This window comes from Colletes latitarsis, chromosome 9 (assembly GCF_051014445.1).
Source record: "Colletes latitarsis isolate SP2378_abdomen chromosome 9, iyColLati1, whole genome shotgun sequence".
NCBI classification, from domain to species: Eukaryota; Metazoa; Arthropoda; class Insecta; order Hymenoptera; family Colletidae; genus Colletes; species Colletes latitarsis.
In genome coordinates this window covers 13,262,305-13,289,531 of record NC_135142.1, presented here as the reverse complement: position 1 = coordinate 13,289,531, position 27,227 = coordinate 13,262,305, and the positions used below count along the sequence as shown (strand labels likewise).

The following is a 27,227-nucleotide window of genomic DNA, read 5'->3' as shown; positions in this document are numbered from 1 at the left end:
TTGAAAGTCACACACACTACAGTCTGTTTGCCTATCAACCCTAATTCAGTGAATAGTTTCTCAACTGACTGCTATCCATGAGAAAAGGACGGTAAAATTACCTCTCAATTTTTAAGTTGATATGCCAGTCAGTTTGAGTCACGAAAGTCCATAAGGTGTAATGTCTACTCGTATACCTCGTCGAGTATTTATGCTATCTACTTTCTTTTAAATTATCCAAAAATATGATTTGTTAATTATTTTAAATGATACATGTCACGCCCTACGTATATTTTATTTATGCTAGGAAAAAGTAGATACATGCATTAATCTACCAAATTTTTACGGATATATGAAAGGGTAAATTTAACATAGATTCATTTTCAAACTATGTAGCATGACAAAGAGCACACTTTATTTCTTAATTAGTGTTAATAATTATTTAGCATTGATTGGAATCGAGTACATGTCGTATATTCCTTTTCAATCGGAGTTCAATAATCATAATAGATTAGTTTATTCATATAAGAGTAATTAATTGTAATGTATTGTCTGAAAGTATCACTGCATTGCATCCACTGGTCATTTTTTTACACTTTACCAATAATAAAAAATCAACAGAATATAGTAATGTTGTCTACAAAAGAATCCTCGTTCCCTTCAACACTTATCGTGAATTCCGGACATTTTGACGCTTACAAAATATAAGTGGATCGGAAACACGATAAGAAAAGAGAAGTGAACGAATTTTCAGTTTCTCAATAAAGACATGCATAAGGAAACTATATAGTATAGAAGCGATCTAATGTTTAGTAGAAGAAAAAAAAGTAAACGTCTAAAATTAAATTTTTTAGACCAGGGATGCCCAGCGACTTTGCGGGGAGCGATAGATTCGATATCTGCTCAACCCCAAATAGTTAGATTACAATTAAAATGCGGAGAGCTTGTCACTTCGAACGAAACTCGTGCGTTCGAAAAAACCGTCTCTCTTTTGAGGAAGCAAAATCTGACTTCTAAAAATTAACCTATCGCAAAATAATACATTTCTATAAGAAATACTTAGTAAACTTATATGTATAGTATATAAAAAAAAGCTCGTCCGACGTTATCATGGTAGAATAATAAAACAAAGATACGGTAGAGTGCATAAAAACGAGTCGGATAATTTAAAAAGGACGATTATAGATTCGAATCGGCGAGCTTCTGCGCTCGAAAGGAAGCAAGCCCTCCGCAGAACAATATTCAACATTTAACAATAGCCAACATTTATATAGTAAGATACCGATTTAATAATTATAGATCATTTCATTTCGTCCTTTTTTTTATTTTTCCAGTTTTCTGTTTTTTTTTCTATTTTCTTTATTACTCCACGGTCGTCGATCGCCTTTGTATTCCCGTAAAAGTGCTTCGGGAAACAAGAACGAAGGCAATTGCGGACTTAAAGTGGAAATAAATCGCGCGACAAATTATTCTTCCATGAGACTTTGTGTCGTAGTTTTCATTCACAGGACCAGTACAGTGTTTCTCAAATTGCGCGAACATCGTTCGACGTATAATATATCTCTCGTTCCAAGAAAATATCTCCATTTTTATATTGCTATCGTTTGCACGTGTACATAAGTTGCAGGACTCACATTGCTTTCAACATTTTACACCTAACAATTCCCCCATGTTTCTCTTGTGACTCTACACCGTGCTTGGAAGATGAAACTTACGCCTCACTGATTCTCGTATTCATATTAATTGACAAACTTCCTAGCAGATGCTAGCGCTTAGAAGAATATTAAATTATCACAACGTACACTAGGTACCTGTGATACATAGCTACGTACGATTAAATTGACGTTACTTCACTATCAGCTGTATTTCACGTCTCTCTTTCTTACATTGTAATTCGTTAAATTATGAAAATGTTTATATGGCACCTATTCGCTACAATTACATTCTTTCGTAAGCGCGTTGCTCTGCTGAAGGTAAAATCACAAGAACGAGAGTCTCCTTTGTCGCTTAAAACGAAAAAGTAGCAAGATATACCTAATGCTTTTGACATCGTTGAACTTGACAGAATTTTTATCATATTAGCCTACTGATTTTTGGAATGTTTTTTCTTAATCACGTATTTGAGAAACACTGATCCAGCGATCGCGACAACTGCTTAAACACCATGATGTTAAACTTTAATATTGCACAACATTGATAACACTTCGAGTTTTCGGGAAAAAGTTTCATGACTCACAATAGTTACAATAGATAAAATTATGAATGTCTTTTTCTCCTCCTCATACTTTTCATCTGCAATGACTGAATGCTGATGACGATAGCAGCAGTAGTTATATACCCGGATATATCAGCCAATAATTTTTAACAATTTTCCGCAGTAAATGAACCCGTAAGTTTCATTCTTGGCGATTTAAGCGGCCATTAGAACAATGTTCCAATTCAACGTGACGTTTTAATATCTTCTGTCTCCGAAAATAGATTATAATTCTTTGACATACATTGTACGAGATCATAATGATGCAATTAATTCACAAAAAATACCCATTATATGTATAATATTGTATATAAATTATACATATATCTAATATAATGTTAAAAAGTATGAGTAAAACTGATTGTTTAATAATATCGTTCAATCGCGTAATATCAGTATTATTTTTAATTCGTACGACTAGCACGATTATTATAATGTAACATAAACGCCTTAATTGAAACGCTGTTCAAAGTGCCGCGAAATTCATAAATACCAACTATACGAAATTACCTTTGGAACGATTTAGAATGTAAGGCCAAGAACGTTTTACGATATAAATGTATCTTCCGTAACAGTAATGGAAAAATATGCGAATATTAATAATAATAATGCCATCGTCGTAGTCATCACCGTTGTCGCCGTCATCGACAACATATGTGTAAGTTACATACTCTATAATTATTATATTATGCTTAGCAAATATTTGTTGAAGATTACCTAAAATCCATGTGGCAACAAATAATCAAGATCTTCAATTACTTTCATTGTTCTGGCGGTTACACTCTCATACAAAGTCAGTAAAGGATACGAATTAAATATTTGTAACGCGAATACATAATTGTGATAAGTACTCTGATTTAGATTAATATCTTTCCTCTATTCCAGAACTTGAAATTACATTGGGATTAGGGGAGGGCGCAGAAAAAATTAGATGCTTTACTACATCAGCAATTTGAATTCATTCAAAGAAGTCATTTAAGATATTATCATTAACAATGCTAAATAATTTCTAAACAATTTCAACGCGCTAATATCAATAAATGTAGAACTAAGAGCAAAGGAATCTAAAATACATGTATAGTTTATGTTTTCTTATGACTTGAAGTAATCGCAATGCAAAGTAATAAACAGAGTTGTAGATAATCTAACTGTTCACTCTGTTAATTGCTAATGACTTCGTGAAAGAGATTCGCCGCCATTTTAAACATCGTTTAAAACTAAATCCTAATTTCTATTCGGTGTCACCTAAATGATTAAAAAGAATAGGAAACGTTCGAGTAACTTCAAACGACCGGAGGACTGGGGAACGAATCGCTATACAATGCACGAATATATTATACGAGTACGGTTTTCGCTGCGCTATGCGGACCAACTCAAAATGTACACCATGATTCGATGAACGAATTTTATATGAAGAACCGTGCGCTTTAACAAACAACAAATAAACGTACATAAAAAACATGTACAACATAAGATGGCTTTCTTGTAAATGATGTATCACGCTTCGATTGCTTAGCTGACCAATGAAATCATAAAGTGAAACTTGATCACGAACTGATCAAGCATTATCTCTCAAAAAAGAAGTAACTTAAAGTTTCACTAGATAATACATAATACGATGATAATGATGTAAATTAAAATACTTGACGTAAGAGTATTCGAACGTTTTTGCTACTCGAATTTCAATGCAGTCTTGGTGATCTGATATCTTTGTGCAATTGAACTTTAGTGAGAGAAACTAACGAAGATGTTACATTATGACATGAAATGGTACAGAACGCGATTAATGAGCCACCCTTGACGGTGGACTGTAATCGTAGGTACTTTAGTGTGTGTATATCCGTATGTTTTACCGTGTATTCATGTTTGTATGTATCTGCGCGCGCGAAGGTCCTTACGTCAATAAAAGACACTATAACATTATATATGTACATTAACATGCGTATACATCTATTCTTGGGACAATAGACGAAAGAAACAAAATAAGACAGAGGAACTCTGAATCCGTAGATCGAACAAGCTTGGGACCATATAACGTAAGTGATAGTAGAGAAGTCTTGAATAGAGATTTAGGCTAATCGGAGCGTAAGATAATTTTGCTGGAAACGCTGGTGAACGAATGCAGGGTCTTTGGTTTTGAGACGCATGACATCCTCTTAAGGTAATGGTACTACGACTTGCACGTAAGTTACTGGGAAATAACCGGTGCGACCGTTCACGCTACCTTCGAACCAATTCTCGTCGATTTTCTGAATCAAAGTAATCGTATCGTTTTCCTATAACAAAACACGTGCCAATTAGACAGTTTCTTTTCTTCAAAAGAATTAATTAATAATTAGTTCGTTCGAATTTTCTAGCGAGATGTCAACGTATATTATTTTCATGAATATTTCTGTTATCTTTCGTTTATCTTTTTCACTTCGTGATTTAATTAGTGCAATGCTTTTAATAAAATCCAAGAAAATTATTTGATTTTGGTCAAATAAGTCTGAACAATTAATGTTATGTTGTTAAAATCTAACTAGACAATAGATGATAATGTTTATCGTAAACGACTAGACTGAATATAGACTATAGAAAAAAGCATTCAATATTCATTAACAAAATAAATGTGCTGTTATACCATGGTGATGTGTAATTAAAGGGTAACATTGCAAAATTTTAAGCCTGCAATGGATGATTCTGTTTTCGTTTTAAGTGTGCATGATTTTTTAACAGAAAAAATTTTCAAACAAAAAATAAACTACAATTTAGACACAATATTTTTATTACAAATTAGTATTATTTGATAAAGATAAAACTGAAATATTAATCTTTAGATGATAAAACATTATATTAGTTTGTCCCATAAGTCCTTTTTGTTTTTTTACTATATTTTAGGTGTACAAAGTTTTCTAAATGGTACAAAATTATTCATGTATGTACGTTCCATTCTGTTCTACCACCATCAAAGTCAAGAGTCAATTCTTTATATTTACCCAGTCGATAGTACACACGGCACGAGGACCTTCCTCCTTATCTCCTCATCGGTTGCAACTTTGTCTCTACCGTTGTGACTACCGTTTTGACGGTCCTCTACACGTGGCCTTTTTCGGAGAGATTACGATTTCCGTGGCCCCTTGTTTAGCGGTTAAATTTGTGATCTTGGGATCATTTTAAGAAAAAAAAGTATATGTCAATAAGGTATCGAATGGGCCTGGTTTAGCCAGTGTTAGAAAATCGAAGTAAGCGAGTGGCTAAGACGGGCCACATGCATTTTGTCAACGCGCGACCCCTCTCAAGGAAAAGTTCCTTGAGGTGTCATAAAGAAACAAACGGTCACCCTGGCGAAGGCACCCGCCTCCGGCTAGAAGGAAGACATTCTTGTAGCAACTATCATCCTAAACGGATCAAATAAAGGAACGAGTTTTATTTTGAAAACGCCCACATCATTTTCCTGATTCTTACAAATCAGAAGCGGGATTTACCGCGACTCACCGTAAGCTAATAGATTCATCGCAATCTACCGTGATTTATCGCAGATTTTTCGGCATTTATTGCACAATTTACAACACTCGCGTACATTGTGTAGTGCAAGGATAGTGCAGTGCACAGACAAAACGAGTAAAGCAGACACTAAATTGTGCAATTAGTGAGTAAGTGTATTATATAAGTGTAGCATAAGAACTTTAGTGAAAATGGATCGTGCATCCGACAGCCGTGAGCGCGACAGAGCCGACGGCACCGTGAAGAGTTCGCTGGAGATGCATCTCGAAAGGCTAGAGAGCCTGATGACGGAATTTTTGTGCCGATCAAAATCGCGCGCGCTGTCATACGCGTCCCGACAGCGGAAATCATGTGGAAGTCGCCGACACGCGCGTCCCGGCGACGAGAATCTTATCCCAATCTACGATCCTTCGAAGGAAGATCTGTCGATCGAAAATTGGGTAAGATACGTCGACGATCTGGCGCATCACTTCGATTGGAACGACCGAAGCGTGATGCGATTGATCGCGAGCAGACTGCGAGAACACGCTCGCCTATGGTATAACACGCGCATGCGAGTGTTTACCACCTGGGCCGCGATCAAGGTGCATTTGGTGGCACAATTTCGAAGGGTCATGCCCTTCTCCAAACTGTTACGCGAAGCCGATTTGTATGAGGCAAAACCGGAGCAATCGCTGGGAGATTATTGCTTCCAGAAGATCAATCTTATTCGACGCTTGGACATCGCACTGAACGACGAAAAGATTGTCGATATGGTGATTTACGGGATACCGGACGAGACGATAGCCCGAACCATAAGATCAGCAAAGCACGCCGATCCCAACGAACTATATGCAGCTATCCACGCAATGGGCGATATGCCGGAAAAAGAAGAAAAAAGAGCGAAACAGGAGCGGACAACAAACCGACAGACGTCGCAGAAGACATCAGAAAGCGTTCCTGTGAAAGCAAAAGCAGTTACCTGTTTTAATTGCGGGAAAATGGGCCACGTGGCTTGCAGGAACTGCAGGAAGCCAAGAGTGGAATGCAGTCTTTGTAAGCGGTTGAGCCATAAAAAGGAGGAGTGTCCGCAGAAAGAGGTAAATATTGTACAAAATATCGAATGTACCCCTAATATTTATCAAATTTATGTTCGTATTAATGGGCATAAAGTAGAAAGTTTGGATACGGGAAGCGCATGCACTGTAGTTCATTCGTCTGTAATCAAGAAGTTTTTGATAAAATCAAAGTCTACGCAAAAAACAGTATTTAGAGGATTTGTCGGACGATCATGTAGTAATCGACCAAATTGCTCCAATTGCGGTGAAAGTACAAAATGTAATTGCGAATGTAGATTCGTTTGTCATTCCCGATGAGCATACCGCGTATGAGGTAATACTTGGAAAAGACTTTCTTCAACAAGATCATGTCATAATGTTGAAACGAGGAAAGCATTTGACATTCAATGATTTAAGAAATTGCAAGAAACCCCAAATAATTTCAGCGATCGATGTTCTTGTAATTGAGACAAGTCCCAATTTAAATTTGGGTAACATCGGACAAAAAGGTCGAAAATTATGCGTCGCGTAAATCAAAAAATTCCGTGATTGCGTATCGTCGTCAATGCAGGATCTCGGGAAGACGAATACGACGTCAATAGAGATCAAATGTCTCACGGACGAGCCGATTGCGTATCATCTGTACCGTCTTGCAGAACCGGAAAAGAAAATCGTTTGTAAAATAATTACAGACCTACTATATAACAGGATAATCAAGAAATCGGAATCACCACACGCAAGTCCGATTACGTTGGTGAAAAAGAAAACGGGGGGCACGAGAATGTGCGTGGACTATCGTAGATTAAATGCGATAACCATAAAGGACAGGTACCCTTTTCCACTTATCGACGACCAGATAGATAAGTTAGGAGGGAATTGCTATTTCACGGATCTGGATTTAGCATCGGGCTATTATCAAGTTCCAGTCGCCGAAAATTCAATAGCAATGACAGCGTTTATTACGCCGGAGGTTCACTACGAGTTTTTAAGAATGCCCTTTGGGTTAACGAACGCGCCAGCAGTTTTCCAATGGTTGATCAACAAAGTCCTTGGCCCTTTCAAAGGAACGACGGCATTTCCTTACCTGGACGACGTGATAATTCCGTCGAAAACCATTGAAGAGGGTATCGACAGGCTTCGAGAAGTTTTGGCAGCGTTTCGAACACATGGCCTAACGCTCAAGTTAGAGAAATTTTCTTTTTTCAAGGAGACCACTGACTACTTGGGACGGGAAATAAATAAAGAAGGGATGAGGCCGGGTCAACGGAAAATAGACGCCGTAAAAGAAATGCCACAGCCCGGAAATATAAAGCAGATACGTCAGTTTCTGGGACTGGCCAGCTATTTCCGAAAATTCATAAAGAATTTCGCAACGCTTGTGGAGCCTTTGACGCGTTTAACACGGAAAGACGTACCGTGGCAATGGAAAGAGGCTCAAGAAGAAGCTTTCCAACAAGTAAAGGAAAGATTAATTACGCGACCGGTGCTACGCATCTTTGATCCGACGAGACCAACTAAACTACATACGGACGCTAGTTCATTAGGTGTTAGAGCGATGATTTTGCAGCGCCAAGAAGATGGAAATATGGCAGTAATCGCATATTTCAGTAAACAGACAACAGCGGATCAGCGATGCTACCGTTCGTACGAATTAGAAACAATGGCAGTTGTTTTCGCGTTGTGCCATTTCAGGGTTTATCTTCTTGGGATAGAATTCAAGGTCGTAACGAACTGCAACGCACTACGGAAGACTTTCTCGAAGAGAGATTTATTACCACGCATAGGTCGATGGTGGCTACAGGTTTAGGAATTTACTTTCGAAATTCTGTACCGGCCGGGGTCAAGAATGGCACATGTAGACGCACTCAACCGAAATCCTCAGCCGATCACCCTCGAGATTGCGTACGTCGACATCACGGAGGCCGATTGGATTACAGCTGCACAAATTCAAGACAAACAATTGGCACGCATTAGGGCAGTCCTGACCGACAAGGACAGATCGGCGGAAACAAAACACTACTTCACGGAATACGTGTTGAAAAGGGATAAGTTATACCGTCGCCTGCCAGACGATAAAATAGCTTGGGTTGTCCCGAAGAACGCAAGGCTACAGATATGCAGACTATGCCACAATGATGCTGGACACCTGAGTGCCGGAAAGACCCTGGAACGGATTTAACGGAGTTACTGGTTCGCAGGCATGCGGCGCTTCGTTGACAAATACGTGAAGGCGTGTTTGCGATGTGTGTATTATAAGCACACTGCGGGAAAGAAACAAAACAAGTTGAACCCGATAAAAAAAATACCGACTCCGTTTCACACGTTACATATTGATCATGTGGGACCATTCGAGACGAGCCGAAGGTGCAACAAATACTTGCTGGTAATGGTAGATGCCTTTACGAAATTCACCATCGTGGAGCCAGTAAAGGATATGAAGACGCGTCACACCGAAAAGGTTTTACTGAACCTCGTGCATTTGTTCGGTGTACCGATAAGAATAATTAGCGATCGCGAAACAAGTTTCACATCGCGCAGATTCGCCACATTGTGCAAGGTATGCGGCATCAAGCTCGTATTACATGCAGTGACAACACCAAGAGCAAACGGACAATGCGAGCGATACAACAAGACGATTGTTGACGCTCTCCCAATAAGTGCATCAGGCCAAGACCCCCAGAACTGGGACACGCTGATCAAGAAGGTGCAGAGTGCCATGAACACTATGTACAACAAAAGTATTAATACCACACCGATGAAAGCATTGATCGGTTGTGACACAAGGACGGTAGCGGGAGGCGTAATATTGAGCGCCGTACAAGAAGAGATGGACCGGCTAGATTTGACTGCCTTAAGAAGGGATATTAGCAAACACATATCCAAAGAACAAAAGGCACAGAAGGAGCGGTATGACCGGACGAAAAAAGAGGCTCGCAGGTATACTGTGGACGAGCTGGTGTTGGTACAGATTACCAGTGACCCATCAACAGGAAGCAGTAGGAAGCTACTGCCGAAATTCAAGGGACCGTTCCGTATTCGAGCGGTACTGCCAAACGACCGCTACGAGGTGGAAGACCTACAAGAAGGGGTAAAGCGACTACGAACAGTCGTTGCAGCCGACAGGATTAAGCCATGGATTACGTTCCAAGGGGACAATTACGACGTGTGATGACCCGTAGAAGCTTGTTGTATCCTTTTTATTGAAGTATCGTTGAGTAGAGTAGAAACCCAATTACGTCATTGAACGATATCTCACATTTATTGGACTATGTTACAGAAAAGAAAAGAAAAGACCAAGCTGAAAGGCTTGCACGGCCTCGAACGTGAGGGAACGAGGTGGAGAAGGGATAGTTTACCCGACGATCAGGTAAAGTCCGACCACTACCGAATCGGAGCATAGGTAAAGTCCGACCACCACTGGATCGGAGCAACGGCTCTGACGCGATGACAATGACCCTCATTTTCCAAGAATAGGAGACCAAGGGGTTTTCTTCGACTTACGGCGAAGTACGCAACGTGCGTCACGACACAATGTGTCTTAAAAGCCCAAGGTACAACGGTACGTTCGGTAACCAGACCGGCACGACGTGTACTTCAGGTAGGGTGGTGTTAGATAAAGGATGCAAAATGCGCTCCGAACCGACAAGGGATACGACGATGTCCATAGTCGATCGTAAACAGTATAACGGTACTGTGTTACGTCGACAAATTAAAAGATAGCTTCAACGACGAAATTAAGTGTAAAGTCTGAGGACAGACCTGAGTCAGTATGGCCGAATGTTAGAAAATCGAAGTAAGCGAGTGGCTAAGATGCATTTAGCCACATGCATTTTGTCAACGCGTGACCTCTCTCAAGGAAAAGTTCCTTGAAAGCAGGGGTGTCATAAAGAAACAAGCGGTCACCCTGGCGAAGGCACCCGCCTCAGGCTAGAAGGAAGACATTCTTGTAGCGACCATCGCCCTGAACGGATCAAATAAAGGAACGAGTTTTATTTTGAAAACGTCCACATCATTTTCCTAATTCTTACACCAGTAAACTAGATTTCCTGTTTTTTATAAATCTGCAAATATCTCGGTAACTATGCGAAATATAACAAATTATCAAGAGACCTCTTTTGTAGAAAATTAAATTTCCCACAATTTATGTACTATGACATTTTTTTATCAGCTGCATAGTTTCCAAATATATTTATATTTCGGTGAAGTTGCAGAACAACTGCCTCCCCACCAAAATGATGGTCGGGGAACGTAAAAGCTCCGTTCACAACTGCTTATACGAGACTCAAGAAAGATTTATGTTTAAAAAGTCAATTAGCAGTGAATATTATTGACGTATTAGGTTAGGTTTGGTTATATACAGGGTGTTCGGCCACCTCTAGGAAAAATTTTAATGGGAGATTCTGGAGACCAAAATAAGACAAAAATCAAGAATGTCAATTTCTTGATTGAGGCTTCGTTAAAAAGTTATTCAAAAATTTTAAATCGTTCTGAAAAAATTATTTTTGGTTGCGGGTGTCAATTACAATCATTTTTGGTGAATAGACATACCCCCAAAATCCTATCCACTTTCTAGAAAAAATTCGAGAAGGTATGAAATTTTTCTACAAAATTAAAACATTTCAAATCGTTCTATGAAAATTATTTTCGGTTACAGAGGTCAATTACAATCATTTTTGGTAAATAGACATACCCCCGATATCCTGCGCATGTTCGAGAAAAAAATTCAGTGCGGGCGGAACTTTAAACGTTAATAACTTTTTAACGAAGCCTCCATCAACAAATTGGTATTCTTGATTTTCGTCCTATTTTGGCCTCCAGAGTCTTCCATTAAAATTTTTCCCAGGGTTGACCAAACATCCTGTATGTAAATCCGACCGCCGTAAAGCAGCCGACAGCGCTTTCGTGAAATAGTAATATTTTTTTAATAATTTGTTATTATTTCAAAGAAGCGGTTGCCGGATATACGCATATGTAAGATCCCAATGCAGTAAAAGTACTTGAACTATGCAAGATACTAGTAATTTTGATTAAATGCCAGTGAATATTTTTCGTGAAAAACGGAATTTTAACATCATTTTAATGTTTTTTTTATAGGAAATTAAATTTCCTACAAAAAAGGTCTGTATATATTTTGCCATATCTCGCATAGTTTCCAAGATATTTGCATGTTTATAAAAAACAGGGAATCTACTTTCCCGGCTAAACTAGACCGATTTGATACCTGTAACATATACAGTTTTTTTTTTCTTAAAATGTCCCTAAGAACACAAATTTAACCTTAAAAGTAGGGGCCACGGAAATCATAATCGTGTCTCTCTAGCAGTACGGACGCAATTCAGTCATCATAAAGTCAAGTATCAAAGGAGTGCAAATTCTAAGTGAAAAACGTTTACGTGGTCGACCATGATTCTTCCGTTGTTGGTGGACAATAGTGGGAGGATTTTCCGTGTCTCTCTCGCCGTTCGACGGTCATCGTACCGTTTTTTCAAACGATTAGGCCATCAGACCAAGTAAACTCCTCGGTATCAACATCCGCTCTACGTGTCCGTGACACGAGAACAGGTCAACGAAACGTGTTCGCAACACGGTTACAGTGCTTGGTTTTGATTGTCTCTAGACACACTCCCCACGATCACCTGACATGTTTCTGACACGACTTCAAGGTCGTGGTGGTTACCTGTATTTCTTTCAGTGACGTGCAAGGAATCGAACTACGTTCACCTTGCAGCACCTCTCATATTATTTGATTGCAATGTTTAAATATCTGTTCTTGGTTCACAATAAATACACGTAATATACTCTGGCTTTTTGTACCGACATCAATTAACTTCTTTCACTACCTCCTATTTTTTACAATGTCACATAGAGTTTTTTAGAGAAAGGAAAATAATAATGAATAGAAGGAATAATGTCTGGAGAGTACAAAGGATAGGGTAAAACATTCCACTCAAATACTAACAGCTTCTTCCGAGCGGCAAAGAAACATGTGATTTGGCGTCCCTCGCTCGTTTGCCAATTCTAGGCTTTTTTAACAATGGCTATCTTAAATTCTTCTAGTTAAACACAATATTTTTTCAAATTGACAGTTTCGTTTGATAGAAGCAGTTTGTAATATATGACACCGTTCCTACCTAATGAACAACAGAAGTTTTTTTGGACAAAGCCCAACTTTAGCAAAAAGTCAACTGATGGGGAACCCACACTTCAGAATAATTCGTATATCCAAATTTAATGTTATGCTGGTGGTTTCCGTCCACTAAATTCTTAATAGCATCCATATTCATGGTGTATGGTGTATTGTGGATGGTTTGAACTGTCACAAGACTATCCCCGCAAACGATAAGATATTCGCCAGCTGCTCCCTTAACACTTTTGTCTTCTTTAAAGCAATGAAACATCACATGTCACAAATTCTTTCTCTGGTCTTCCATACTTCAAAATGTTCAAAAATCGAACAAAACGCTTTGGGAACGAGACAATATACTATTTGAAAGCTATAATACAACTGAATGTCCTAACGTTAGAGAACTTATGGGACAATCTAATAGATAATTATCGCAGAAATGATTGCAGAAAAGTTAGTTTTCCTTTCCCAAAATAGAATGTTAAGTGTTGAAAATTAATATTGCGCTTACTTATATTTATATGACTGAATATCATATAGGCTCTATGATTTTATTGGTTCATAGAAATCAACCTTCCCAAGTAATATCTGAAGGTAATACTTTCAGAAATGTATACGTCGTAAAAATTCGAATGAACTAATTTGAATTATAACTCACCCTGATATTAGAGCTGTTCGAGTACTTGAAAATCAAACTAAGTCAAGTATTTAATTATCCAAGGAGCTTGAATACTTAGTCAAACTTAAGAAAATTCAATCTATTCAAATGTTTGAACAACATAATTGTTTTTACAAAATGTGTGAATATCTATAATGTAATAAGTTAAAAAATTATATGTTAATTATAAGAATTACATTTATATTACGTATTAAGGTTTTTATCCTTGTTTCAAAATCATCTTATTCTACACTCAAAGAAATTTAAAATTTTTAATCATTCTTTAACTTTTACTAACTTGCTATCAACTACCTCAAGTTATTTAAATAAACAGATATTCTTTTTAATTTTTAGAATTATCATGAGTATTCTTGTGTAAACCCGCCTGAACGTTCATGGCGCGCGCGCGCATGTGTGTGTGACAGAGAGCACTCGAGGAGTGCGGACCATTCACGCAGTGGACGCTGCGAACATTAAAAGTAATGGAATCGAGAATTCCATTTATACCTCCAAAAGAAAATACATCTAACATTTTATTATCTACTGAGAATAAACGGTGCTCATTTATTTATTTATTTATTTGCCCTGTGCCACCACAGTTACAACAAATTGGCAACGAGGATGGAATAAAGTTCTGTACTACACAGTTGTGCGCACAGTTAACTTAAAAAGCCACGTGTGAGCCAGGCATACTAACAATAAGTACGAAAGGACACGAGAGAGAAATGGCCGTTACAGTATTATATGTGCAAATACAATTTGAAACTTTCGATCCAAAAGCTACTAACTACGTGGGAACGATGGCTATAAAGAAAGGAAGTAGCATTTTCGGTGTTGAATATTACGGGAGAGAACAAAGTATCTGTTATTCTACAGGGTGTTTTGTTTAAGTGAGTACAGCAGGATATCTCGAAAGGAGTTGTAATTATTAAAAAAATGTTCGTATAAAAGTTGTTTGGTAGGAGGGGCAACGTCATGTAGTACTAATTGTTTTCTTGTGGGTGGAGTGGTGGAGAAGATCTGCAGATCAATCTAATTTTTTTAAATGGAATGCTATATTTTTTTTTCAAAAAGTAATGCCAGGTGCTGAGACAAATCCAAAGAGGTGCTATACGATATTATTCTAAATTCGATAAAGATAAGTCGTTATCTTATGTTTACGTTCTGCATCGGTTGGCAGCCGACAGCTAGCAGCTGCTGCTGTGTAGCGTCAAATTCGTCCGTATTGAATTATTTCCCACATACTTCTTTCATTAATTCTTTCATGTTCGACAAATTAGTTTAGCAATAATCCTCAATCTCTGTTTATAATATCATAATTGCAGTAACTTGATACGAACGCAATCAACGCTGCTCAGCAGCGGTTGCTGGCTGTCGGCTGCTGACCGATGCAGAACGTAAACATAAAAGAACGATTTACCTTTATCGAACTCAGAATAATATCGTATAGCACCTCTTTGGATTTGTTTCAGTAATTGGTATTACTTTTTAAAAAACAAAAATATAGCATTTCATTTAAAAAAATTAGATTGATCTGCAGATCTTCTCCACCACTCCACCACAAAAAATCAATTACTACATAATGTGGCCTGTCTTAGCAAACAACTTCTGTACAAACATTTTTTTAATAATTACAACTCCTTCCGAGATATCGTGCTGTACTCACTTAAACAAGACACCCCGTATATACGGAGACTTAAGTGTCACGATTAATCCGCAACTTATTATTGACGAATATCCTTTACTTCGTATTGAAACATTATTTGCGTCAATAGCTAGTGGGAAAATTTTTTTCAAAATCGAGTTAGAATAAGCGTGTTGACGATGACAGTGTGAAGTTGTTAACTTTAAATACACATTGAAATATAAACGCTTACTGTACGGAGTGGCTTTTGTGCCTGCGATCTGGCAGAGAGAGATTGAAAAAATATTATCAGGTTTAAATGGTACAGAAATCTTTTTAGACGATATTAAAGCAACATCTAGTACAATTAATGAACACCTAAAAAAACTATACCAAATTTTTGAGAGGCTCGATGGGTGCAATTTTAAAATTAATTTACAAAAATGTAAATTTTTTAAGGACACAAATTTTACATAATCCTCAAAATGCAAAGAAGCTTTGAAAAAGAAGAAATGTGCTTAGCACACTACGACCCATCTTTACTTCTCGTATTAGCAACGAATGCGAACTTATACGAGATGAGAGCAATACTGTCCTATAAATAGATACTATTCCTTGACGGAACAGATCTGGCTATTCAGCACTTTGCGTCCGCGAGAAGTTGACTAGCGAAAGGAATGCGGGTCTGATTGGTGCCTCGATCCCCATTTTAGTTTAAAAGTGGGGATAGATGAAGCAAACGAAATACTCTCCTGTCCCCTGTGCTGTCCCGCTAGCTAACTTATCGCAGACACACAGTAAATATTTTCAAATCAATAAAGCGGCTTATGCCATAATCTACGCGATAAAGAGGTTACACCATCTGTTTGAAAACAAAGGGTATAGCCGAATAAGAAGGCCAAATGTGCACCTAATCAAATTGAATTTGCGATGGATCATTCGATAGCTTATCGAAAGAAAACACTTTGTGTGGAAAGGAAATAACAACGCCATCGGATAATTAACACGAAAATTCTTGTATACACACACAAGGATAAAGACATATACACACACACGCACACACAAGCATACATACGGACACACGTTAATTTTTTCAGATTCTTCATTTTGGTACGCCATAATGCGAAAAAATAAAAATCTTTTTTCGTTATTTTCTGCGTGCTAGAGTAACTTACACGAATGATTATCTATTCTTTGACATATGAGTATTTCGTGTACTGTTTAATGTTTCTACACTAAGCAAAATTACATAAGAATTGAAAAAATAAAATAAAACCAACTGTTGAGTGCGATATATTTTAAAGTATCGACGATATTTCCAACGGGCCGTTGGCGCAACAGTAAAGTGTCTGACTGGGAAAACACTGGAAATTTTTTGATCATTATTATAAACATACAAGTATCGAATCTGTATGCATGAACATAGTCACGATAACTTCCGAGTGAACCTCCGACTGGCACAAGGAATAGATAAAATAGGGGAAAAAAATAAATTCATGAGCTCAACGTTACGCACATTGCAATTGTACATACATACGCTGTATCGACGTGACATCAGGACGAGATATCGTCATCGAGCCTTATCATAATTCGTTAATCACTCTTTAGCAAATCACATGTGTTTCCTTCTTTATCTGCTTCATGAAATTACATTTTGCTTGTAAAGCTTTGGCTATATACCCATTAAACCCTCTTTTGGAAATTTTCAGCATTTGGATTTATGGTATGATTGCCTATACACCATTTTTAAAAAACGAATGAAGACTGTAAAACGTCACTGTGAACGACCTGGGCTCTCAGCTCGTCAACCTTCATTTCCTACGTAGTGCAAGGTGGACAATTAATAATTTGTTTCCGTAGTTTCCATCGAGCAATTATACTTCATTCAAAAATAAGCAATAAATAATAAAACTGATACTAAAAAATGTGTTTATTACCAAAAAGAATCACTGATAGAGTGGATTAATAGATTTGGCGTAGAATGGCCCTTATATTCCTACGTTAGCTATAGAAGCCGCAGCAAACATCCATATTTTTTAAGCAAAAAGAAAGAGAGGGAGAAAACTGCTTTGTCAAAAGGGGAGAAGAAATAATAGTAAGTCAATACACAATTTTCAGCTTAAATCCATTTATAATTGTCAAAGGCAAGAGATTTGAAAACTAACTTTTCATATTAATTTCGGTGCAAGAGGTATTAAATAATAATCGTAATTGACAAAAAGGACGTAACAAAAAAGCAGAGACAAAAAATGCTGCAAAATTTTTTGTGCACATATTTTCTAAATACTTTTAGAACATTGATAAGTAAATATAGATCATTGTTATACAGGGTGTTTGGTCACACCTGGGAAAAATTTTAATGGGAGATTCTAGAAGCCAAAATAAGGCGAAAATCAAGAATATCAATTTGTTGATTGAAGCATCGTTAAAAAGTTATTAACGTTTAAAGTTCCGCCCGTATTGAATTTTTTTCTCGAAAATGCGCAAGATTTCAGGGGTATGTGTATTCACAAAAAATGAATGTAATTAACTCCCGCAACCGAAAATAATTTTTCCAAAACGATTCGAAATTTTTTTTTCCGTCGAAAAATTTCACACCTCGAATTTTTTTCTAGAAAGTAGGTAGGATTTCGGGGGTATATCTATTCACCAAAAATAATTGTAATTGACCCCCACAACCGAAAATAATTTTTCCAGAACGATTTCAAATTTCTTTTTCGTCGAACAATTTAGGCACCTAATTAGATTTTCGGTAAGGAATTTTTTTCTCGAAAGTGCGTAAGATTTCGAGAGTATGTATAATGACCAAAAATAATTGTAATTGACCCCCGCAACCGAAAATAATTTTTTTTGAAAAATTTTTTTTCCACCGAAAAATTTCAGCATCTACCCTATTTTTTTCTCAAAAGTAGATAGGATTTCGAAGGTATGTGTATTTACCAAAAATGATTGTAATTAACTCCCGCAACCGAAAATAATTTTTCCAGAACGATTTGAAATTTTTAAATTTAATTGTTAATATATCTTTAACGAAGCCTCCATCAACAAATTGGTATTCTTGATTTTCGTCTTATTTTGGCCTCTAGAATCCCCCATTAAAATTTTTCCCAGGGGTGGCCTCAACACCTTGTATAGTTAGTACTTGACAAAAGATATAATGAAAAAGAAACAATAGTTAAGTCCAAAAGTTCGAATCTACGATCAAAAAACTTCTAGTTGTTGCACAATCGGACACTTTACTGCTGCGCGAACGACCCCGTCGAAAATATCGTCGATATTTTAGAATATATCGTGCTCAGCGGTTGGCTTTATTTTACTTTGTTCAATTCTTATGTAATCTTGCTTAGTCTAGAAACATTAAACGCATAAAAATGCATAAAAAATCAACGTGTAAGCTACTCTAATACGTAGAAAATAAGGAAAAGAACGGTTTTTATTTTGTCTCATTACGACACACCAAAATGAAAAATTTGAAAAAAATTGAGAATAATAGTAACAACAATAACTATTTATTGTAAAAATATAAAAGTAGTTCTGCAACAGCTTCAATACGTAATCGGCATTTTTCGACATTTTTGACGGTTTTTTATTTTTTATAACCTGGTTTTTCAATCTATAAATCAAAAAAAATTCGAAAATATGTACCTCGGAAATGTCTCTGAATTTTTTTACATTTTTTTATTCAATAAAACAAGAGAAATTGCGCAAAAACATGATTTTCTTTATCACCCCATTATTATTCCCACCATCGAGATTTCGGATTAAAAATTAGCACAAAGTGTTCTCTTTCGATAAGCTATCAAATGACCCATCGCATGTTCAATTTGGTTTGGGGCACATGTGACCCCTTATTTAGGTATACCCTTTACACTGTCGACAAATCACAGACTATTGACGCAGATTCTATCGCCCAAAAAGAGTACCACTTTATACAGGTATGAGGATGCAACACTACGCCATTTTTCTACAGGTATACAACCTCAACATTAAATACTGGAGTTCAGAAGAAAACGCAAATGCAGCCTACTTATCAAGACTGCCATTAACAACTGAAAACGAAAATATGGATGTAGTAGACGTGTTCCTTATTTTGGCACTAGATATATAATACTACCGATAACAACTTCAGAAATAATACAAGCTAAATGCTTTAAGCAAGAGATTTCGCTTAAAATTCGCTAAGGAAAATAGCTTATTAGTCAGAGAACAATAGGTAGTAATTCCACGATCACTATAAGAAAAAGTGCTACAAGAGTTGCATATAGGACATTTCGAAGTCTCGAAAATGAAGAATCTAATCAGAGGTTATTGTTGGTGGCCAAATATAAGAAAGAACATCGAGCGATTATGTAGAATACGCAGCGAATGTAATACATACAGAAACAATCCAATCAAGGTTGAAGAACACGTTTGGGATCAGCCATTATGACCTTTCGACCGACTACATGCAGATTTTGTTGGACCCTTTTTAAGAGAAATGTTCCTTATACTCATGGGCGCCTACTCAAAATGGCCAGAGGTACAAATAGTAAATAATATCAACGCTGAAACTGCAATTAAAAAATGCAAAGAGATCTTCACCTGTCCTAGAATACCGAAAATACTGCTAACAGACAATGGTAGAATATCCATATCTACAGAATTCAAGAATTTCTTGAAAACAAATGACATCAAGCGTAAACGAACACAAAACGCCGTACCACCCTGCAACCAATGGTCAAGCAGAAAGATACGTGCAAATTATCAAGAATACACTCAAAAAAATGCAAACAAAAAATACAAACATAGAAAACATGCTACAAATACTATTGGCGCAGTATCGCGATATACCTCATTCAACAAGCGAACTCATGTTTAATACTAAAATGAAACATAGACTAGACTTACTGAAACCGACTATAAAAAATATGATGAAGAAACAAAAATTTAAATGAGAAAGAGATGGGTATAGAAACTATACAAGCAAAGAAAAATGGATATTTGGCAAAATAATGGAGAAAATAGGCAAATTACATTATAAAATAAAGCTGGATGACCACAGGATATGAATCAGATACGTTGGCTAAGTATACAAGATCGGGGAAGAGACGCCAAAAAGGAGAAGCAAAAACTCAAAAGAATATATTAGCTCAGCAACGCAGAAGAAACAATAGAGGAAAGAAGTTTAGACACAGTACAGTAAATGCAGAACGAGGAACTGCACTGGCGAACAGAGCTCAATGACATGAAAATCAACGGGTTTCTACTTTAGTAAGTAAACCAGCACATGAGGCAGTATTGAGAACTATAGAACAGACTCCTCGAAGACCACCGCACGAAAGAAAATAGTCCCAACATCTCAAAGATTACATATTATATTAATTATAAGTCACCATTTGAAATAAGTTTTAAGTAAACTATCAAGTATCATATATGTACTCGAATTCTTGTAAGAGAAGGAAGTGTTGTGAACCAGCCTGAACGTTCAGGCACGCGCGCGCGCGTGTGCGTGTGAGCATGTGTGTGTACCTTTGTGAACAAAGAGTACTTGAGAAGCTTCGTACATTGAAAGTATTAGAACCGAAAATTTGATTCATAGCTCCAAAAGAAAATATATCGTTTGCCCTGCGCTGTCACAATTACAACACTTGACTTGATCTAATTGTAAGCTTATTCAAATCTTATCCAAGCGAAATTTATTATTCAAATATAATACTATAATTAAGTAAGAATACATAATCAAGTTTGTTTGGATAATTAAGATTACTTAAACAATCAAACACTTGATTTGATTTTAAAAATCTAAACTAAGCTTGACTCGGTTTATGTTTTCAAGTACTTGGACTCCTCTAACTAATATTATTATATCATTATATTTACTTTGAACCCGAGTTCTCCAGGATTTTCCGGTTCAAAATCATACAAAGCCGTGCAACAAGGTTGTCTTGTCATAGGAGTCCTTGCTGGAGATTTACTCGGAGATGGCAACGGAGAAGCTGAAAAATATTAAGAATTCTCGTTACTTCAAAAAATAAATAAAACAATGTAATGAAACATTAGACTAGCTGTAGCAATCTTACGTATGATCGATTAGTACAAATCGCATAGGTGAAAAATTTATATTCACCAATTTTTTTTTTTACAGCACTTTATTGGTAATCTCGAAAAAGTATAGTATTCCAAATTTTAGCCGCTTAACTTAAATAGTTTTCGAAATATTAAATATTAAAAATTTGAAAATTTCACGACTATGACTGTGACTGTCATACTTCGAGGTAATTATTCGAAATTATGGCCACCTCATCGATTTAGATAATATTGAAATACAGTCAGTCCCATAAGTATTCGTGCCCTCATTGCTTGTAAGAGAAATTTGTTGAAATCTAAGAATGCATTTAAAGTTTTGCAATAAATATTTTATTATAACTGAACAAATGTATAAAATTTATTTGTATTAAATTTTAACAAAACTGATTAACTAATAACAAAAATATGTCGATTTTACTCTGCATAGTACATAATAACAGGCCACCAAAGTATTCGTATCAATGTAGATTTTGTCGAAAAATTGCATATTATGGTAACTTTTTTATTTTCTATTAATTTTTTGGTATTTCATGGGTTTACCTTTATGCCTTATTACACCGTTTAATCGATTTGACATACTTTCTATCAGTTTTAAAGTGATATGTGGTTCAATACTATTCCAAACTTCCACAATTTTTTCTTTTAGCATTTGTTTATTGGAAATTTCATGCTCCCCTAGTCTTTTATCTATTTCCGCCCATAAATTTTCTATAAGATTTGTATCTGGGCTCTGAGGATGTGTACATAGAAAATGGGAAACGGGATTAAAGTATCCACTCACGAAAAATCTGAGCAGTATGCTTCGGGTCATTATCGTGTTGGAAATACTAGTCATCTTGCGGACCCAACTTAATCGCACTTGTATGTAGATTTTCTCCAAGTATTTTTGTATACTTTATCTTATCCATAATTCTATCGATAAAGACAAGATTACCCACTCCAAATGCTGTCATGCAGCCTCAAACCATCACGGAGCCTCCGACATGCTTTACAGTCGGTTGTAAATTCTTTAATTTTACATAGTTCTTTATTAAGTTTTCTCCAAACTTTTTCTCTTTTGTCACATCCAAAAATATTAAATTTCGACTCGTCTGAGAAAATAATTTTTTTCTATAAGGTATTACTCTGACTTCTGTATTCTTTTGCAACTGCTAATCTCTTTATTCTGTTAATTTTATTAACGAAGGGCTTCTTTCTCGATGTTCGACCATGAAAATTTTCACCTCTCAATATTCTTCGACAAGTTTCACCAGAAACCTTCTTATTGAACATGTCGTTACACATTGTAGCTAACTTGGGTGCAATAATTTGAGGATTTTATAAAAATTTTATAAAAATTTTATTAAAATCTTTGGTCTTCCAGTGCGTTCGTTATTTAATAAACTATCATTTACTTTTATCCGTTTAACGATGAATTGGAAAGTCGATTTACTTCTGTCTATTATTTTTCCTATCTCAACATAACTTTTATCTTTCTGGTGCAATTTAAAAATTATTTGACACTTCTAGAGTAGTCTCGGACTTCTTTCGACTCATTTCTGATTATTGATGTTATTTTGACACAATTTCGATATAGATTACTTTGTTGGCGCTCACTCAACCGATTGTGAACTGTGGAAATAATTTTCGATGTGTAATGACATTCGAAGCAAAAGAAAGTCGACTTTGCTAAGAATGGTACGAATACTTTTGTGGACTGTTATTACATATTATGTAGAGTAAAATCAATATATTTTTCTTATCAGTTAATCAATTTTATTATAATTTAGTATAAATAAGCTTTATACATGTTTTCATTCATAGCAAAAAGTTTATTGCAAAATCTTGCATGCATCGTTCGATTCCAACAAATATCTCCCATAAGCAATGAAGGTACGAATACTTATGGGATTAACTGTATTTGTAGATATTGTAGCGGTTTTTACATATAAACACGCTTTTATGTATGTAAGAACGCGCCGTATAGTCTAATATACGTGATGACTGAGATTGTATCCTATGGAATATTTTATTATTATTATAATTAATTACATAGTTTTGTTAAATTTAACTGTAGTAGTTGCCATTAGTTCTCTTAGAACTGTTTCAAGGGGAAATGTAGGTGATCAAATAGGTGACCTCGATGTAATCATAAAGTAAAAGAAGAAATAGAAGAAATAAAGGGAATGACCACGACGCACACATCAACACAAGAAGAAGAAAATAGTGCCGAGGGATCGTAAAATTCTGAAGAAACCGATACAGGGACGAATATGTGGGATAAAAACGTGGAACCCCAAAGCCACGACACGAGAGACGCTAACCCTATGGACGCCGACATTGATACAAACCGCATATTGAAACTGCTTCTCTTTTGGAAAGAGAACTCGACTATATGGTTGAAAGTAGAAGCCACGATGAATGTAGCAAAAATTACTAACGACGAGACAAAGCATCGTTACGTCATTATTTAGATCAATCGATATTACCTTTCATTTTGGACATTCTCCGTCAAGGAACAAGTACGGAGGTTTGAAGCAGCGTATTATTGACTCTTTTAATGAAACGACGGAATTTTAACTTCGACGCTTCCTAAGTAGACGCGATATCGGGAATCAAATGTTTTCAGATTTCCTACAAAAACTGAAAAATTTAGTAGGAGAGCTATGCAGCGACACAGTTTCGAGGATGTTATTTTTGAAATAGTTGCTAGACAAAGTTCGCAGCATTTTAACAATAAGCGAAATTGCTGATTTATCTCGGCTTATGTTACAGGCTAATAAGATTCTGGAAGTATCATCGATGTCCTTGACTATAGTCAACCCTGTTCCAATTCCAAACAACACTACAGATTAAAAGGCAAACAGAAAAACTAACTTTTATAATTTAACATTATTTCATAAAGTCAACCATCGGTCTTAATCTGCGTGACATCCACGGCCACGATCCAAGTCCAGGGAAAGAGCGACAGCAGCTAACCAATCTGTAGATTTAGCTGGTGTGATGTGTTTTTACCACAGTAAGTTTGGGATAAAAGAGTACAAGTGTCATGAGTCCTACTCAAAAGCCAAAGCTGCTGGAAAACTAGACATTTTCGCACGTAGAGGCGTGTTCCGGCCGAAGCGGAACAATATTCTAGAAATAGGGCCGTCCGCAACCGATTGTAGGAATCGGGCCGTGTGCAAAAATCAATAGCGGGCACGTGTCGCGGAATACCGATCTCAAAGGATCGAGAATGTTCCGCGGCACGCGCGCACGAGCATTTTTGCACCCAGCTCGAAGAAAAGTAAAGGACGATCAGGAGGCATCTATATAAAGACAGGACCCCGATCGTCCTGGACCAGTCTGAACAGAACAAGACAGTCAGAACGAAGTCCATCGGTCAAAATTGAACCAGTTATTTTAAAATTAATCTGTTAAGATAACGCACCGCGGCGGCCGCGAAACCGTAAGGTGAGCTGGAGAGTTACGAACTCGAGCAAGAAAGAAATCCGCGCGGTCACGAGTGGCGAGGTCGCGACATATTTTTTGGTCCTTCGAGCCGGATATCAGTGACGTGTGGACACTCTATAGAAGACATTAAAGGACACGGACATTCCTAGTCTAACAGTGAGTGGAACAAACATTCGAAATAGTGAGAAGACATCGTGCACTGAATCCACCGAACGACGGTTCCATGGGTCCAAAGGGCAAGCAGACGGGAAGCAGCTGAGGCAGAGATCAACGACAGTCATCCGAACCGACAACAACTCCACCAGCACTGACATCGATCAAGGTAAGCTCCTTTCAAACACGAATCATCAATCAGTTCTTTTCAATTTCTCTTTATCGCTCTATCTCGTTTGTCTCACGGTAACAAACAAAATGCCAAACGAAAACGTACCCGCGAACGAAGGCAGTGTCAATCAACATAGTCGTACTCTGAAAAATAAACGGCGGACGTTCAAGGCTCAAATCATGGCGTTCGGAAAGTATCTCAGTACTTTCGGAGATTCTGCGAAGGAACGCGTCAAGCTTCGCGAAAAAATTGAGAGAGCACGTAAACAATTCGAGTCGTTCAATGATATCCAAGATGAATTAGGCCTCATCGACGATTTCGAAGAAACGGAAGCGGAGCGTGAATCCGTCACCGAACTAATACGATGACGTAATGGCTAGTGCAGTAGCGTTATTAGAACAGCTGGAACAACCCACGACACAGCATTCATCCGCGACAACAGTCCGGATTCCGAACGATTCTCCTGCACCACCAATCTCATCGACCGCGATCGGGATGCATTTGCCGAAAATCGATCTTCCAAAATTCGACGGGCGTCTCGAGAAATGGGTCGCGTTTAAGGACACATTTCAAACAATGATCCACGCGCATCCGGGACTCAGTGATATTCAAAGGCTCAATTACTTACGTCTATCTTTGTCAGGAAAAGCAGAATTCGCGATCGAATCATTCACGATAAGCGAAGAAAATTAGAAGTCTGCGTGGGATCAATTGCTCGAAACGTACGATAACACGCGCGCTCTCGACTTGCGATACGCCCGCGATGCGCGACACGTCCGAATCAATTTACGACCTCGTTAATTACATGCAGTCACACGTTCGGTCACTGCAAGCTCTCGGAAGTTCGTGGGAGGATATCGCGCGCGACTTAATAACAAGCATCGCGATCTCGAGGATGAATGCCGGTACTCGGCGCGCTTGGGAGCAAACTCTCCTGGACGCGAAGATGCCAAAAATCGCCGACATATTCAGGCATCTCCGAAACGCGTCTCATCAATCAAAAGGAGACGATTCATGAAATCACGGTACGAACGAGAGGAAGATTCGCGCGCAACCCAGCAAAACTCGGACCGAACATCGGGTCGTGCAACGCAACCGATCACCGCCAGCTCTGCGAACCAACAAGCGCCAAACATTCATAACAACCGCCGCTGCACATTGTCAAATTTGTAACACGGGTTCTCATCCAGCGTATCAATGTCGCAAATTCATAGACGCGACTCCAGGTGAAAGGGTACAGTTGATACGAAAGGCGAAATTTTGCCTGAATTGCCTCCGTCCAGATCACGCCGCAGACGACTGTAAATCTGGAAAATGTCAAGTGTGTGATGGTCGTCACAATACGAAGCTACATCAGGATTCCGCACCGCGAGCAGACGAGATCTGACTGGCGCCGACGCATTCAGAACGATCTTTACGACAAGGTACAACACTGATTTCGATGGGACAAAGCAACGGACTCCTAGCAACCGCGAAGATACATGTGTTGGACCGTGATCGGCAGTTCGTTCAATGTCGCACGTTAATGGACACTTGTTCGAATGCGAACTTCGTAACGAAAGAACTTGCTATGAGGCTGCGTTTACCGTGCAAGCAGACATCCGTGGCAATCGAAGCACTCAACGAGTTGAATACAATCACGAGTAGACTCGTCTCGGCCACAATCTGATCGCGAGTATCAAACTATCAAAGGACTCTAACATTTCACATTATCCCGAAAATCTCAGGTCCTCTGCCGGACGTCCGAATCGACCGCTCGAACCAACCAGCGGCCATCGACATGCTGATTGGTACCGGCACGACACTCGTCGCTCAGCATCGAACAAATCGATTTGTCTCAGCCTAACGGATCGGATCTGGTTCTTCAAAAGACGCAACTAGGATGGATTGTCGGGGGAAGTGTGCCGATCGCCGCTCCACAATCAAGACGGAGCATGTTTTTAACATCGTTGGATTTTGAGATGAAACGATTCTGGGAAGTAGAAAAGGGATCAAACGCGCAGCATCTTTCTTTGGAAGAACGGGAATGCGAAGAACATTTTTCCCATCAGGTACGACGCGATGCATCCGGACGCTACATCGTCGCACTTGCCTTCAACGAGCAGCAGCAACAACTTGGAGAATCGCGATCGCGCGAGCTCCATTGGTTATTCTCATTAGAGCGGAAACTTAATCGGAATCCAACTTTAAAAGCCGAATACGCCGCGGCCCTTGATGAATATCGCGCGCTTGGTCACATGAC

General features: G+C 37.8%; 1 protein-coding gene across 14 annotated transcripts in view; it reads right to left on the bottom strand.

Moving 5' to 3' along the window:
* Positions 1-372: 372 nt before the first annotated feature.
* Positions 373-27,227, bottom strand: part of Endoa (SH3 domain containing GRB2 like, endophilin-A) — a 142,178-nt gene continuing 115,323 nt past the window's right edge. For all 14 annotated transcript variants that reach the window (XM_076773448.1, XM_076773449.1, XM_076773450.1 and 11 more), the window contains 2 exons: positions 21,022-21,137; positions 373-4,509 (listed from right to left, as the gene is read on the bottom strand). In XM_076773448.1, the coding sequence (XP_076629563.1) occupies positions 4,390-4,509; positions 21,022-21,137 (236 nt within the window). In that variant the 3' untranslated portion in view covers positions 373-4,389. The remainder of the gene's footprint in view (positions 4,510-21,021; positions 21,138-27,227) is intronic.